The sequence below is a fragment of the Chiloscyllium plagiosum genome, unplaced genomic scaffold (assembly GCF_037043375.1).
Source record: "Chiloscyllium plagiosum isolate Xiang-an unplaced genomic scaffold, Cpla_swu_hap1 HiC_scaffold_24, whole genome shotgun sequence".
Taxonomy (NCBI): domain Eukaryota; kingdom Metazoa; phylum Chordata; class Chondrichthyes; order Orectolobiformes; family Hemiscylliidae; genus Chiloscyllium; species Chiloscyllium plagiosum.
The window spans coordinates 31,456,143-31,474,195 of record NW_028270162.1 but is presented as its reverse complement, the minus strand read 5'-3'; the positions used below and the strand labels follow the sequence as shown (position 1 = coordinate 31,474,195).

General features: G+C 38.0%; 1 protein-coding gene across 5 annotated transcripts in view; it reads right to left on the bottom strand.

The window, feature by feature from the left end:
- Positions 1–18,053, bottom strand: part of setd1ba (SET domain containing 1B, histone lysine methyltransferase a) — a 135,829-nt gene continuing 117,776 nt past the window's right edge. For all 5 annotated transcript variants that reach the window (XM_088000050.1, XM_088000052.1, XM_088000053.1 and 2 more), the window contains 5 exons: positions 16,631–16,798; positions 11,258–11,395; positions 8,886–9,005; positions 3,986–4,123; positions 1–2,367 (listed from right to left, as the gene is read on the bottom strand). In XM_088000050.1, the coding sequence (XP_087856176.1) occupies positions 2,194–2,367; positions 3,986–4,123; positions 8,886–9,005; positions 11,258–11,395; positions 16,631–16,798 (738 nt within the window). In that variant the 3' untranslated portion in view covers positions 1–2,193. The remainder of the gene's footprint in view (positions 2,368–3,985; positions 4,124–8,885; positions 9,006–11,257; positions 11,396–16,630; positions 16,799–18,053) is intronic.

Sequence of the window (18,053 nt, the reverse complement as noted above, 5' to 3'; positions counted from 1 at the left end):
TTTATCTGTAAGAAAAGGTCAGTATATTTATGGATTGCTTTATAAAAGGTACTATCATACATTGTTACATAGTAATGAATTCACAAAAATATGAAGAGATATTTACAAGTAAAACACAACCACAGAACAGTTTCACTTTCATCAAAATGAGACACTTAGCACAGTTTCTAAATGCACAAAACAAAACACTCTTTAAATTCATTTGATTCCATCTGGAAATTTGCAAGCACAAAAGTAATCCCTACAACACCAAAGCAGAAACTGTAATAAAACAAAACCCTAGAGCTAACAGGTGTATTTATTGTTCTTTCAAACCTTAACACACCTAGACCCCTCTGAAATTCACTGGGTCCCCCCACACCCTGCTTTCCACAGAGAAAAAGACATCCAAACACTTTCAGGTTTAACCCTTTCACACACCTCTTCCTAGTTACAACCAAAATTCAGATAGCTTGTTCTCAAAGTGATGAAGGAACTGAGTTCGGTCAAGTGTTAAAAGACTGATAAAAGTGACAAAATCTACAGAAACATCATAGGTTTATGAATAAATATATTTTTGAGTAATGATTTCAATGAGAAATTATAACTTATTTGTGCCAGTTTGATTAAATACAGTGATCAGAGAGTTACTGTACATAGGTTGGTTTATGAGAATATATAGCCCAGGAAACAATAGAATAAAATCTAGTAAACTGGTATCTATGAGTGAAAGGGTTAAAATAACAGCATCTGTACAACATTAGGAAAAAAACAAGCAAATGAGCTAGTTTTAAAATAATAACCCTTTATTAGGTACCGAGTGTCCCTTACAGTGTTTTTGAGAAAAAATATTACAGTGGATATTAAGGAGGGAAAAAAAAACTTTGATATCCAGTTTATGCTTGGCTAACACACATACAAGGGATGCCATTTTTTCTAATTTCTGTACACTCCTTTCTTCCTCCAAATAAATACAATTTGCACAGTAGGTATCAGAGATGAAAAAGTCTGACTTTTTAACATTTTTACTGTATTCCTTAATGCTTCCAATAAATCTAAGTAATTGATAGAGGTAATATTTGTACAGAATTTACATGATACAAAGCTTGACACAAGCTGAAAAATTGCTACCAGCTCATTGTTAAACATTTTTTTTAATTTGCCTCCTCTAGTCAGAGTTGTATTTCAACAACCCAAATTACAATATTCACTTTCTTAATAAATTATTTACAAGCTTTTGAAGTACAAAGGAACCAGCAAAATTCTTTTTATTTGAAAGGATATGTTTCTACAAGAAACAATGTTCGGAGAGGAGAAACCCGGGTGCGCTATGTACACAATGAAAATTGAGCTCAAAAAACCTTTTTTTTTTAAATGTTTACATGTTTGAAATGATCCCTGAAAACTTCACAAAAATTATAAATGAAATTTGTTGTGAAAATTCTGTCAGAGGTTAGAAAGTTTTTTTTTGTTTTTTTTTTCCTGTAGCTAGAAATTATTTTGTACAATATAAACAACAGGAAGAGAGCTCTCCTGGCTATGGATAACCACTAGAGCACAAAAAAACCCTGGAACTTTATACAGAGAAGGTGATTACCAATAGTCACGTGCAAGTCTGTAAGCGAATAGTGCACAAAGCCTCCATCGGCCAAACCCTAGTGCATTAGCACAAAAATAAAAATTTGCTAAGCCAGCATATCTACAATTTGCAAAAACTTGTTACAATTAAAATATGTAAAAGAAAATGAGGGAAATAAAGCATTAAAAAAGCACCAAACTTAGACTAGATATACAAGATGCTAATGCTGAGGCCATAAATTCCCATCAACTACTTTATTTACTTGCGTAGAAATATATTCTGACCATAAACCTTATCAAGTATTAAATGATCATTTCTTCGCATTTTCTCTTTCCTTAATGTATAAAAGAACTCAAAAGAAAAGATAGCAGCATTCACTTAGGCAGAAAGAAGAGTGGGGACCCTGCTCCACTGTATGGAACCTGGGAGGAAAAACTAGTACTGTACTAGTTTACTGTGACATAAAGTGGTAAACACCTTTCTTTCCAGAGGAAGAGCACCTGAATCCTAAATGCAGTCCCAACACTTATGTGCATTTTAGCTTTAGGTTCAGCAGAAGTGCGAATTGTTGGTTTGGCAAGTGCAACCACATCTAGGTTACTGCTCTCAAATGGAGCACCTTAGACCAGACCCTTTTAATTAAGGGTTCCTCTACAGTGTTCTGCACCACACAGACATGGAATTTTCACATCTTCAATGGGGAATTTGTAGTCATATGTAATCTCCTCATTCACATTTATTTGCTGTTTGGAGTAAATCACTATCTTCTTTTGTGACTCCACCGTGATAACTTTAGCGTAGCAATTAGGCTGTTTTTTAAGAGAAAAGAAATTCACAGTTAGAAAGAACACTATAGCTTTGTGATCAAGATTCAACGATTTCTTTCTATGCCAAGAATGTAGATTTAAGATATTTCTAGTTTTAGTAGGTGTATTTCTTTAAAAGGACTCCCAACACTATTCTACCAAAATGAAGACAACACATCAAACATTCACAAAAATCATTGCCCTGTTAAACATTCAAGTGTAAGAATAATTTTAGTTCATTCCTGATGTGTGGTACAAGCCTCTGGCTCAATTAAAATTTAAACCTGAACTCAGACTTTAAGGGGTAATTTTGTTGTATGGCAACTCAAGTAAATATAATGTTCTTGTTTCTCAGAAGGCAAGTTACAATTAGGCACATTAGACCTGTGAATTGTATTTCTGTAGAATATTGTAGGTGACTTTTGAGAAATGTAACTACTTGTGTTGCTCCAACATTAGCAACAAATGCAATGTGCCAATCTATTAATGCCTCAAAAAATTCAGTATGTGATAACCACCATTATAAAGTCACCAAACCAAAGCCTAGTCAGTATTTCTAGGACTTTATTTTTCCAGGTTTGTCAGGGTTTACTATTATCCAATAACTGAATGTTTGATACAGCTTCTAGATTATATACTATATATCTAAATTCGTGTGAAGGAATTGATTGTATATCAGTTAAAACTGACATCAAGATAGGGTAGAAAGTAAATTGTCAAGAAGAGGTAAAGAGTTTACAAAGAGATATAGACAGGTTAAGTGAGATAGATTATATCATGGGTAAACGTGAATTTGTTATTTTATTGGGGGAATAGAAGAGCAATATACTATTTAAATGAGATAGATTGCATGGCTCAGCTGTACAGAGAAATCTAGAATTCCTGGTATGTGAATCAAAAGGTTAGTATGCAGGAAGTAAATAGAAATTTGAATGGAATGTTCTCATTTATTATAAGGGGAATGGAATGCTAGGGAAGTTTTACTTTAGCTGTAGAGACATTGGCAAGACCACATACAGAGTAGTATGTACAGTCTGGGTGTCCTTATTTGAAAAAGAGACATATTTACTTTCGACTCAATTCAGAGAACATTCACTTTACTCACTCCTGGAAGAAAGGGTTTATTTTAGGAAGAAAGAACAAGCAAATTAGGCCTACATTCACCGGAGTTTAGAAGAATGAGAGGAGATCTTGGGAAAACATAAGATCTTGAAGGAACTAGATAGGGTGGATACCATGAAGAGTTTTTGTTGGGGAGGCTAAGACCAGTGGACATAGTTTAAAATTAAGAGGTCAGCCCATTTAAAGGCAAAGAAGAGGAGAATCTTTTCTCTCATGAGGTCAATCGTGTATAGAAATCCCTCCCATACAAGGCAGTGGAGGCTAAGTTAGTTAGATTTTTGATATACCAGGGTAGTCAAGGATAATGGGTGCACATGGGAAAATGGAGCTCAGACTAAACCAAATTAGCATTAATCTAGCTGAAAAATGAACAGGCCCAATGTGGCCAAATGGCCTATCCATTCCTACATTTCTATCTTTCTAAATGTTGAAGTCAAAATAATACTAGCTTCACTTACATGTTAAAAGTTGAACACATCTAACAAACACATGTACTTACATTGCAGCTATGGTTGATAAATCTGGCAAAATTGCCACACTTTGTGGCATCAATAATGGAATCATGGTCAACCCTGAACATGTAGCTACTTCCAATCCCCTCATCTTCATATCGTTTTTCTCGCATGTCTGCAATAACCTGAAGAGAAATAAAATCAGACTTGGATTAAAGGAATTTTCATTCCATGTTTGACAAGTGAATAATAGACAAATTTTCTAAATAATGTGTGGGACATTGCATTGTAAAGAATTATAAAGATCCATCATAGGAATAATTGGTTAATTGAAATGAGACATCTGGTTCTCCAATTCGGAGTACTGTGGGTCAAATCAGATATACAATTATCTGCTGGGGTGTAATTACCCCAAATCATTAATTTAATGAAATTCATTTAAACCATTACAAAAAATTGTGTGGAAGATCTTAACAACGTTAAGCGGTTAGTTTTCTGCGTCAGTTATAGAGTGGCATTCAATTCTCCTGATTGGATTCCTGTGGACAGCTAATACTTAGCAAATAAATAAATTGACAGCATCATCAGGCAGTTCAGTATCACCACCAAAGGATGCCCGGTTATGCTCCCCATTCTTAACGTCAATGAAGGAACAAAGATTCCACAAGTTCAATCCTCAGTTTACCTCTCGCCTGCAGTATCAAAGCATAGCACTCAGCAATGAGAAAAAATTGAAAAACTGCTGTACATAGATATTTTCAGTTAGAGTACCATCAATTTTAGTGAGTGATGTTTTTGCTTCAAATAACACTGCATAAACTAAAAATTAGGCAGATTCCTTATCTAAACCATAGCATGCAATATTTTCTTAAATTTACACATCATCAAAATTATTGTTTATCTGAAATGTTTGGTGCATCATTTCCTTTCGTTGTCAAGATCCACATCATTATAATAAAATGCATTTTTAAATTTAGAAAGAACCCACGTCAGAAAGAAAAATCAAGGTGTGATTTCACAGGAGAACAGATGGGTAAATGGCTGGTGAGTATTGTTGCTTAGAGACTGAGTTTAAACATTAAAAATATTAAGTATTAGCAAATAACGAGTGAGCAGCAAATGGATCTAAATCCTTCTTTAAAGTAAGGATTATTACTATGAGTAAGGTGTATTAAGTACTTGTTGAATTTGTTAGTAAGATTTATTATTTTTGGTAAGTTATGAGCAACAGCAAGATTATTAGTTAATAATAGGTGTCATCTGGATAATTTGATTGCAACAAATTAAGCATATAAATGTTCAGAGAAGTGAAAAGCAAATAAGAGAAGCAAACAGACAATATGAAAAAAATAATGACAGCAGCTTAAAAAAGGGGAATCCCAAAGCCATCTTAAGGCTTATAAATTGTAAAAGGGCATTCAAGAGGAATACTCTTGGAAGACACCAAAAAGGGGACTGGCACAATTGAAGCAGGGGGATTAGGTTTGGTTTTAAGTGAATATTTTACATTTGTCTCTACCAAGGAAGATGATGCTACTCAGGCAACAGCAATGGATACACTAGAAGGATTTAAAATAGATATGTCTTAGATAAGCCGTCTATCCTTAAAAGTTGTTGAGGCACGAGGACTGGATACGGTGCATCTAAGGTACTGAAGAAAATGAATATTCTGAGTCGCTTAATTGAGGTTCTATCCTTGCCACAGCTTGAAAGACTTTGCTTTAAGAACTAATGCTATCCTGCACTCTCGCCACTTTCTGCACCTCAAACAGACCATTTACAACTTTTCTCAAAGTTTTCTTTTATGGAATAAAAGAGTTTCTGGATCGGTCAGCATTTGTTGCCCATTTCTGACTGCCTTTGAGATGGTGGTGATGAGTTGCATTCTTGTACCACAATCGTCCATGTAGTGTAGGTATACCCACAATGCTGTTAAAGGTGGAACCACAGGATTTTGACCAAGCCCTTATTAAAATCAGAAATGACATTCTAAGTAATTGTGACAATGGTAGACTAGCCCATTTCATCTTTCTTGGCCTGGCTGCAGTTTTTGACACAGTTGAACACAGTATCCTTTACCAATACCACTCCACCAACACCCATCTGGGTGGTTCTTCCATTTTCACTTTTTATTTCTATCAATTCAGTGGTGGCCAGAGAACTACCTGCAGTTCTCTCTTTCTACTACTTTTGGAATTCCCAGGTGTCTATCCTCAGCTCTCTCCAATTTCTTACCTACGTGAAGCCTTGCTGACCTCATCTGAAAACATGGCAGAAGTGGGTACTGCAGATGCTAATGTTTAGAGTCAAGATTAGAGTGGTGCTGGAAAAGCACAGCAGGTCAGGCAGCATCCAAGAAGCAGGAAAACTCGACATTTGGGCTTTTGCCCAAAACGCTGATTTTCCTGCTCCTCAAATGTTGCCTGACCTGCTGTGCTTTTCCAGCACCACTCAAATCCCAGCTGGAAACATGTCAGGTTCCACAGGTATGCAGACAACATTTACCCCAACCTCACTATCAACCCTCTTGATCCTTTACCTCAGATTTTTCAAACAAACATAAAATATAATGCAAAGTGTTGTATGAGCAGAAATCTCCTCCAAATTAAAATCAAGACTTATGTGCATGCTTGAAAGACTTTGCTTTAAGAACTAATGCTATCCTGCACTCTCGCCACTTTCTGCACCTCAAACAGACCATTTACAACTTTTCTCAAAGTTTTCTTTTATGGAATAAAAGAGTTTCTGGATCGGTCAGCATTTGTTGCCCATTTCTGACTGCCTTTGAGATGGTGGTGATGAGTTGCATTCTTGTACCACAATCGTCCATGTAGTGTAGGTATACCCACAGTGCTGTTAAAGGTGGAACCACAGGATTTTGACCAAGTAACAGTGAAGAAACAGCAATATAACTTCAAGTCAGGATGTTGCGTGGCTTTGAGATAAACTTACTAATTATGATGATCCCACATGCCTGGTGCCCTTGTCCACCTAGATGGTAGATGTCACAGCTTTGGAAGATGCTGTTGACAGAACTTTGCAAATTGCATCAGTGCATCTTGTAACAGTATACCAAGTTATGGAGGGAGTGACTGTTTAAAGTGGTCTAAATGGTGCTAACCAAGCAGATTGAATTGTCTTAGATAGTGTAGAGCTTTTTGAGTGTTATTGGAGCTACATACGTCCAGAAAACTTTGCAGTAACCATCACATTCCTGACTTGTACCTGGTAGATGTTTGAGTTTGAGGCACACTACTTCTGCAGAGTCCACAACCTCTGACCTCCTATTGTATTTATTTTGGTGCATTAAATTAAGTTTCTGATCAATGGTAATCTCAAAATGGGATTCAGCAATGATAATGCCATTGAACATCAAAGGGAGATTGGTTAGATTTGCTCTGGTTGAAGACGATCATTGTCTAGCACTTGTAAGGTACAATGTTGCTTGCAACTTGTCAACTGAAGCCTGAATGTATGCAAACTCTTATTTAATGGAGTTGTGAATGACTGTCCAAGCATCAACATTCCTACCTCTGGCCTTACGATGGTGGGAAGGTCATTGGTAAAACAACCATGGGTGATTGGATTTAGGACACTTTTGCTTGATACCACATTGGTCAAATGCTTCCTTGATATCAAGGGCAGTCACCTTCACCTCACCGCTTGAACTCAGTTCTTCTATTATCTGAACAAAGACTAATGAAGTTTGAAGTAGAGCGGTCCTGGAGGAACCCAGACTATCAATGAACAGATTATTGCTGAATAAAGTGCTATGTCATAGTAAATGGCACCTTTTGTCACTTTGCTGATGTTTAAAAGTAGACTAATGGAGCAATAATTGGTCCCCTAATTGCATTTGTACTTTTTGTGGACAGCACATACATTGTTGGGTAGATGCCAGTGTTGTAGCTGTACAGGAACAGCTTTATGAGCAGCACAATTATTTCTGGGACTAATGTGTCTTTGAGTCTGATAGCAGGCATATTATCAGAGTTCACAACCACTGCTGTTTTCTACCTGACTGAGCTGAGTTTCTGGCAAAAAATCAACTCCACCACCAACACTGCACACTTTCATCTCTATAATATCTCTGCTTCCAGTTCAGTGATCTACTGATCTGAGCTCATCCATGCCTTTGTTATATCTAGACTTGATTACAATATTTTCCGGATTAGTGGTGCTGGAAGAGCACAGCAGTTCAGGCAGCATCCAAGGAGCTTCGAAATCGACGTTTCGGGCAAAAGCCCTTCATCAGGAGTAAAGGCAGTGAGCCTGAAGAGTGGAGAGATAAGCTAGAGGAGGGTGGGGGTGGGGAGAAAGTAGCATAGAGTCAATGACCTGGGAGTTGTAGTGGGAGAGGGACTCCGAGATTCTTGTATTTTCCTGTCTGGTCACCCATCTTCCACCTGACATACACCTTAAGTCAACCAAAACTTTGCTACCCATATCCTAACTTGCACCACGTTGTTCATCCATTATTCCTTTGCTTACTGATGTACATTAGCACCTGGTCTAGCAACATGTCCATTTTAAAATTTGCATCCTTGTTAGCAAGTCCCTCCATATACCCTTCAAGCCCTGCAACCCTCCAACATCTATGCTTCTCCAATTCTAGTCTTATATATCCCAATTTTAATTGCTCCACCCATCGCACCAACTAAGCTCTTTAATTCCTCCTGAAATCTATGCCTCTGTATCTCTCTTCTCTATAAAGTACATCTTTTATCAAGGCTTTAACATCTCCTTATATAACTTATATGTCAAATTTTGTTTGATAATACTCTCTAAAGCAACTTTGGATATATATTTATGCCAATGCTGTTAAGTGTCAAGCACAGTCAGAAGTAAATTTTGGCGTCACAAGTTACAGAGGGACAATATAAATATCATAACATTTTTGCATACCTAAAGGGATAAATACACAGTGAGAAACAAACTAGTTCTTACCTGTCTGATGTTTTGTCCAACATATTCAATGACCATTTCATCTGCTGCAATAGGTTCCATGGCAAAAAGCCCCCATTCATGGATATGACTCTTCGCAAATCTCAACTTCTTCCTACGGAACTGTTAGTGACAAAGTTCAATTAAAACAGTTTTCTAATCTCCTTCAAAAGAGAAATGCCTTTTGTAAGCATCAGTGAGTACATCATGGTCATGCATAAAACCAAGTATTCTTTATGATCCATTTTATAATCCAATTTTGATCTTATTTCAAAATTGTACACAATTTGGTAGAGAATGGAACATAGCCATTATGAGTTGTGGAATTTAAATTCAGTTAATAAATAAATTTGGAATGAAAGCAAATATCAATAACAATGACTGGATTGTCATAAAACTCAATTAGTTCATTAATACGCTTTACAGACGGAGTCAGTCACCCTTAGCTGATTTGACCTTTATGTTACTCCAGACTCTCAGCAGTGTGACTGATTGCTAACTTACCACTGAAAATGCTCTAGCAAACTACTCAGGTAAGAGTCATGATTTGGAGATGCCGGTGTTGGACTGGGGTGTACAAAGTTAAAAATTACACAACACCAGGTTATAGCCCAACAGGTTTAATTCGGAAGCACTGAAAGCTAGTGTGCTTCCAATTAAACCTGTTGGACTATAACCTGGTGTTGTGTGATTTTTAACTTTATACTCAGATAAGGGAATTTATGGATAGGTAATTGTAATGGAAAATTAACAAATTTTACATTTACTGTGAAATTTGAAAGAGAATGCTTTTCTGAAATGTAATGCTGTGCTGAGCTTTGTAAACAATACTTTGAGGTTTGCAGCCAGCTTGTCTCTTTAAATTTTGGAAACATTCAACTCGACCTTGTGACAGTCGAACTCAGCGAAAGCTGAAGAACTGTTATGTCCAAGATCATTGGATGAGCGAATAACAACTTGAGTTTTCCCAGTCTTTGCCCTTGAGAGCATGATAAGTATCAGTATAAGGCGAGTATCTGAACTATGCTCAGGTACCTCTTACATTGAGGCATCTAGCTGAATGTATTTGGTCAAATTCTGCAGAATTTTAAATAAAGCTCCTTTCTTTGCTCTTGCTAACAGTTGAGTCAAGTCGATTTAATTTCCACGACAGCAATACATGCTGATCTTGTGGTAATGCCTACCGAACAGTTACATCATGGGCAATTCAGCCCACCGTGTCCATACCAGCTCTCTGCAAGAGCAAATCACTTAGTCCTCCTACCTCACCATTTCCCCACAACTCAGCAATTTTTTTTTCTTTTCAGACAATTATTGAATTCTCTTTTAAAGGCTTTGATTGAATCTGCATCCACCACACACACACACATACAGTGAATTCCAAATCCGAACTAGTTGAAGTGTATTAATGCATTCCTCATGTTGCTTTGCTTCTTTCTTCAATCACATAATTTTGTCAGCGTTCTAGTTCTGTATCCTCCTGTCAAAAGGAACAGATTCTCTCTATCCATTCCTGCAATGTCTTCTTCCTTGTTGGATTGGAAACAGACTGCAGCGTATATAGATAATTCTCCTGAACAAACTTTAGAGACCTTTGTGCCTCTCTGCCCTTTACTTACTCTAATACAGACTGGGTTAATAATAGTGTAAAGTCCACCACTGTAAGTACTATAAATCTCATGAATGAATATGAAAACCACAAAATAGATCTACAAATTTGTTTTCCTCTTAAGACTATACAAATCCAGATTTTGTTTCCAACCAGGCTCGGATAAGGATAAATCAAAAGTAGTTGCTCTGACTCCGCTGGATAAATATTGGAAAGCTAAGTCACAACGTAGGTGGCCTGTAGATTTGTTGCTCAATTTGTGCTGGGTTAGCCAATCTGAGCAACGGCAGAGGAAGAAAGCGAGCTGGAAGCAGCTTTCTCTGTTTAGGCTTTGATAATTGCACAGGAATCAAGCTCAGCACTTATATAACCCATTTACACTCATTGTCCTTATCTATAAAGGGCATTTGGGGAAGATACCAGGGAGAATCCAGTACCTATGAAACCAGACACTAACAAGAATAATGGAGTAATTTTCGGAAAAACAAAGAATGAAGGAAATAAAAATATAAAATGCTTTACTGACAATTTTCTGCAAAACATTCAAGAAGCTTAAACGTTTAAAAAACACAACTGAGAAAGATTGGGGTAATACTGAGAAAATCAGTGGTTTAACAAAAAAGTATAACTCCCCATTGTATTATGCTCACCCATGCAAAGAGGGCATTCAATTTTCAGATGGTTTAGTTTAATGAGAATGAACACATCTGTTCTGGGAAAAGCTTTAGAAAGTACCACTAAAATGAATGGAATGGAGATCACAAACCTTCAGTTGATTAAATTTAAGGAGATCACTATCTGCAGGTAAGCCACCCATGAAGGACGACAGGAGTCTGCGCTGCTCTGACCGCCTTTCTGACCCAGCTCGACTGGAAGCATGTGGTTGTGCTGGAATACTCATTCCCTGTTTGAAGGAAAACACGTTATTGGTATTGATCCTGAAAAACATACTTCATTCCTGTACAAAATATGAAGAATTTGTATAATTAGTTATTTGCCTAATGCACTATTTTTGTTGTTGTTTAACATGCACGGGATTGGCTTTAATTGCCTTGTGATATTGAGCTTTATAGCAATCTAATGAACAAATAAACATCTCCAAAACACAACAGGTACCATGTTCAGGGTCACTAACAAAATTCAGTGCCACTTTTAAATCATGGAATCCATCAAACTCACTCTCCTCTACTGCTCAACAGACTCTCACTGTCAATTCTGGATCCTACCTGACTGATGGTCTAGGGGACTCAACAATGTTCCATAGAGCAGGATGGAAATCATTGTGATCCTCACACATATCCTATAGTAGAGTCCAATGCCGCAGAACAGTGCCAAGAAATGGAAACAGTGCCAATAACTCTGAATCACTGGCAAAGGGAAAAATGGAAATGGCAACATTAAATAGAGTCATACAGCACAGAAACAAACCCTTTGGTACAACTTCATCCCTGCCATCCAAGTTGCCCCAAACTAAACTAGTCCCATTTGCCTGCATTTGGCCCATATCCCTCTAGACTCTTCCTATTCAGGTACCTGTCCACGTCTTTTAAATATTGTAACTGTACCTGCATCTATCACTTCCCCTAGCAGTTCATTCCACATACAAACCACCCTCTGTGTGAAAAAGTTGCCCCTCAGGTTATTTTTGAATCTTTCTCCTCACCTTAAACGTACACCCTCTAGTTTTGAACTCTCTTACCTAGGAAAAAGGCCTTTGCTATTCACCTTATCTATATCCCTCATGAGATTTTATAAATGTCTATAAAATGGTCCCTCCACCTCCTATGCACCAGTGAAGAAAGTCTCAGCCTGTTCAGCCTCTCTCTACAACTCAAACCCTCTATTCCTGGTAACATCCTGGTAAACCATTTACTGAATCCTCTCCAGTTTAATAATATCCTTCCTATAGCTGGACGACTAGAACTGTACACAGTCCTCCTAAAGTGGCCTCACCAACGTACAACTGCAACAAGATGTCCCAACTCCTATGCTCAATGATCCGAACAATGAAGGCAAGCGTGTCAAATACCTTCTTTACTACCCTGTTTACCGATGACACAATTTTCAAATTTGGTAATTTTCAATTACCAAAATGCAACATCTCTCATTTATCCAAAGTAAATTCCATCTGCCACTTCTCAGCCCGTTGGCCCAATTGATCCAAGATCCCTTTGTAATCTTAGATAATCTTCTTCACAGTGAACTGTACCACCATCATCGCAAACTTACTAACCATGTGAAGGATACGAGAATTGTGTTACTCAGGTGAAACAACAGAGAATTATATACTATACATATATCCACAACATAACTAAATTTGATTACTGAAATAAGAAATAATCCTCACAACTGTTTGACAGGATGTTCAGGGGATCTGGTTTTGATTTTTATTAGGGGTCACAATTCTTCATTCAGAAGGAAATGACAGCTAATGTTCCAGGCATCAGAGTTCGAATCCCGCCACAGCAGATGATGCAATTTGAATTCAATAAAAAATATCTGGAATTAAGAATCTACTCAGGACAATGAAACCACTGTTGGGAAAAACAGCCATCTAGCTCACTAATGTCTTTCAAGGAAGGAAATCTACTGTCTTTACCTGGTCTGGCCTACATGCGACTCCAGACCCACAGCAATGTACTTGATTGTAGCTTGATCAAACAAACATCTGAAATGGCCTACCAAGCCGTCCAGTTGTATAAATCGCTACAAATTGTCCACAAAGAAATAAAGCTGGACAGACCATGTCGATCTAGGCACCGGTGGAGACAATGGCAGAAAGAGCCCGGTAGACCCTACAAAATCCTTCTTACTGGTGGCTTGTGCCAAAACTAGGAGAGCTGTCTCAAGCAACAACCTGACATTGTCTGTCAGATATAATTCTGAGAGTATGACTACATCCCAGACACCACCATGACCATTCCTAGATATGTCCTGTCACACTGGCAGGAAAGACCCAGCAAAAATGGTGGCACAGTGACAAACAGTCAGGAGGGAGTTATGCTGGGAGTCATACAGTATGGATACAGACCCTTTGGTCTAATTAGCAACTATGTTCCCAAACTAAACTAGTCCCACATCCCTTCAAACCTTTCTTATTCAAGTACTTATCCAAATGTCTTTTAAACATTGTAACTGCACCTGCATCCACCACTTCCTCAGGCAGTTCAGTTCACACACAAACCACTCTTGGTGTAAACAAATTGCCCCTCATGTCCTTTTTAAGTCTTTCTCCTCTCACCTTCAAAATACATACCGTAGCTTTGAGCCTCCCCAACCATAGGGGAGTTTGTTATGCTCCTAATGATTTTATATAATTCTATAACCTCTAATGCTCCAGTGAAAAAGACCCAGCCTATTTTTATAACTCAACCCTCCATTTCCCGCAACATCCAGATAAATCTTTTCTAAACCCTCTCCAGTTTAATAATATCCTTCCTATGACAGGGTGACCAGAACTGCACACAGTACTCCAGAAGAGGCCTCACCAAAATCCTGTACAAACTCAACACGACATCTGAACTCCTACACTCAAAGGTCTGAGCAAGTCCTCAACATTGACTCCAGACCTCATGAGGTTTCATGGCTTCAGGTGAAAACTATTCCCTGCAGATTACTATACACCATCTTCTCTCAGCTTATGAGTCAATAATTGAACAATGCTTGGAGGAAACACCGAGGGTGGTAGGGGCACAAAATGTACTCTGGGTGGGGGGTTTTAATGTCAGCTGGTCAGGTCCTAAACAACATAGCTAGGAGACTGGTTTGCGGCAGGTGGTCTGGGAACCAACAAGAGGGTAAAACATACTTCACCTCATCTATTCCAATCTGCCAGCCACATCTGTCCATGACAGTATCGATAAAAGTGACGACCATACAATCCTAGTGGAGATGAAATCCCACTTTCACACTGAGAATACCCTTCATTGTGTAATGTCGCACTATCACTGTGCAAAATAGGACAGAATAGATCTTTGATAGAACTTTGAAAAGATCTCGCAACTCAAGACTGGGCATCCATGAGGCACTGTGGGATATCAATAGCAGAATTGTACTTCAGTACCATCTGCAACCACATGGCCCAACATATCACTCACTCAACTATTTCCATTAAGCCAGGGATTCAATGGAGAGTGCAGGAAGGTATGCCAGGAGCAATACCAGGCATACCTACCAATGAGATGTCAACCTGGTGAAGCCAACAAACAGCATGAGCAGCAAATGACAGACAGAGCTAAGTGATCTCACAAACAACAGATCAGATCGAAGCTCTGGAGTCCTGCCACATCCAGTCTGAATGAGAGTCGAGCAACTCCTGCTGCAGGAGGTGGCTGCACAAATATCCCCATCCTCAGTGATGGAAGTGCCCAGAACATCAGTGCAAAAGATAAAGCTGAAAGACTTGCAGCAATCTTCAGCCAAAAGTGGGGATGTTCATCAATCATAGCACATCGTCACAACTCCTCAGATACTGAAACAGTCCATGTTCAGATGCAGAAGCAGTCCAGGTTCAGATCCAACAAGATCTAGACAATAGCTGGGCTTGGCCTGTCAAGTAGCAAGTAACATTAGCACCACGCAATGACCATTTCCAATAAAAGATCATCTAACCACCCTCCCTTGACAGTCAATAGTGTTGCCATCATTGAATTCCTCACTAAAAACATCCTCAAGGTTAGCATTGATCAAAAACTCAACTGGAATCACCACATCAATACAGTGGTTACAAGAGCAGGTCAGAGGCTAGGAATACAGTGGCGAGTATCTCACTTCCTGACCCCCCCAAAGCCTGTCCACCATCTAAAAGGCACAAGTCAGGAGTATGATGGAATACTCCCCACTTGCCTGGATGGCTGCAATAATACTCAAGAAGCTTGATACTATCCAGGACAGAGCAATCTGCTTGACTGGCATCCAATCTGCTACAAGTATCCATTCCCTCCATCACAGATGCTCAGCAGCAGCAGCAGTGTGTACCACCTACAAGTTGTATTACAGAAATTCACAAAAGATCCTGAGACAGCACATTCCAAAATCACAATTACTTCCATCTAGAAGGACAGGGCAGCAGATACATAGGAACACCATCACCTGCAAGATTCCTTCTCAGCCATTCACCATCTTGACTTGGAAATATATCAATCCCATTCCATTAATGTCACTGGGTCAAAATCCTGGAATTCCCTCCCTAAGGGTATTGTGGGGCAACATACAGAACATGGACTGCACTAGTTCAAGGCGGCAGCTCATCACAACCTTCAGAAGAGCAATTACGGACGGGCAATGAATGCCTGCTCACGTTGCATGCATGAATTAAAGAAAAACAATATACCATCTCAATAATACACAACTGACTTTCCATGCAACCACCAAATACAGTTTTACTTGTTAGTAAATTTTGCAAAGGAACAATTAATATGCATATCATATGGGCCACTAACTTTTTTCATTTACTTCAGATAAAATGTTATTTGCAATAAATAGCAGAATTGTAAACTGTCACAACATTTTACTCAACTTGGTCTTATCAACTGATTAACAGAACACCATGCTTAAGCCATGATGACATGATAATCTCTAAAGGGTATTCACATACACTAGTAAATCTACTGTAATACTCACACAAAGATATTTCATAATGATCTAATTAGCTCTACAACAAACCAGTGAGTACCTGTTAAAAAGTACTGAAACTAAACTCTGAATTGTAAACAGCAAGTATGAAATTGAACATCTGAAACAATGTTTATGACCATTGCACACCTCTAGCTTTAAAAAAAAGTGCAAACTTAACTTTCTCCTTTCACCTGTGTAAATTAATAACTCCCACAGCCCTATTAAAACAATTAAAAGCAGAGGAAGACAACACATTCATTTAGTTCCATACACTACAAAAAATACACTCAACAATTTAGTTTAGCTTGAACGAACCCATCCCCAGCAGGAAAAGCAAAATCAATGGAATTGTTTTAAGCAATAATCATGCTGCAAATATAGAAAAATTGCTGCCTAAGTTCTAAAGTTGCTTCAGAATTTAATTTTGGACTTTAAATATAGTAGAGTCTAGAGAAAGGAATTGGGCAAATATTAGGTAATTGGAATCTCAATTTTAAATGTTCTCTCTACTTCGTTATCTTACTTGTGTGTCAGTTGGTGGCTCATCAGCTAACGTGCCACTGATGTTGAGGTATTTCGCTTTGTCCTTGTTACTGATTTTGTAGTAGCCTTCACTGCGGGCACAGCCTGTGACATGCTCCCTTATTCCATCTTCTTTTTTCTTTTTCTTAACAGTGGAACTATAAGTATGTGCACAATGTTAAGGAGAAATTCTGAAATGTTTCCAGACATATTAAGCAACAGGTAACTTTATAACCAAAAGACTAAAGCAATGAGCTTTTCTCAAACTGGCTTTGAGATACAAGTTAGAGTCACAGAGTCATTTCAAAGCCATTTGTCCCATCAAGTCCATGCTGGTTATCTGTACAGCATGCTAGTCAGCGCCGATTCTTCTGATCAATTTCACAGACCTACAAATTTGTTTCTTCAATCTCCATCTGAAATAGTTGATCGTCTCCACTTCCACCTTCCTCATAGATGGTAAACAAATTATAAAAATTACCCTCAAAGTAAAAAAATGCACAAATTGGTACAAGTAATTTTTTGCTGAATTAAAAACATAGTTAATAGGAATGCTACAAAACACTTAACATTTTACTGTATATTGCAAATTTACGTTATAAATACTCTGTACGATAGATTTCCCATATTCCTACCATTATGATTCAGAGGACATGCTACTTTATATTAACTGGGATCATTTGTGTCATGTTAGGGGAAAAAAGTAGTCAGGTTAAGGATTTGCTGAATAAACCAAATTCCATGTTTGCAATAGTTAGGGCTAGTACTTTTTTTATTAGCTCATTGGGGGGTAAAGTTCTATGGGAGTCCATTATTCTGTGGTAATCGACCTTTTATGTTTCTTCTTCTGCTATTCGGAAGCGCTGATGTTATTTCCAACCCTGTATTCCCAATACACTCATGAATGCAATTATCAGGAATCCACCAGTGAGTCAAACTCTATATTCCAACCCTAAGACCAGTAAACATTGCAATCCTGTGTCATTGGTGCCCAAATCCTGGACCTACATCACCATTTTAATATCACTGCTGTCAAATCTTACTATTCTCGGACCAACAAAATATTGGAAGTGTATCAGTTGTAGTTTGCTTCCTATTCTTCTGGACTGTTCTCCTCTCAAGGCATTCACTACTGCAGCTCTCTGCCCCCCACTATCCACCAATTATTGCCAGGTTTTAGCACCTCCAGTATAAGCAACATTATTCCTAAATGTCCTCCTAGGTATTCAATATTTGACTAAAAACATGCATTGCTAAAGAAACATAAATGATAGAAAAATGGGAAATCTATTGTACAGAATATTTATAACTTAAATTTGCAAACTGGTTGATAACTTTATAAATTAAATTTAGTGGTTACTGATTGGTTCCTGGAAGCGGATGGCTGAATCTTTGTTCTGTCTTTTATTATTCTCTCTTTCCAG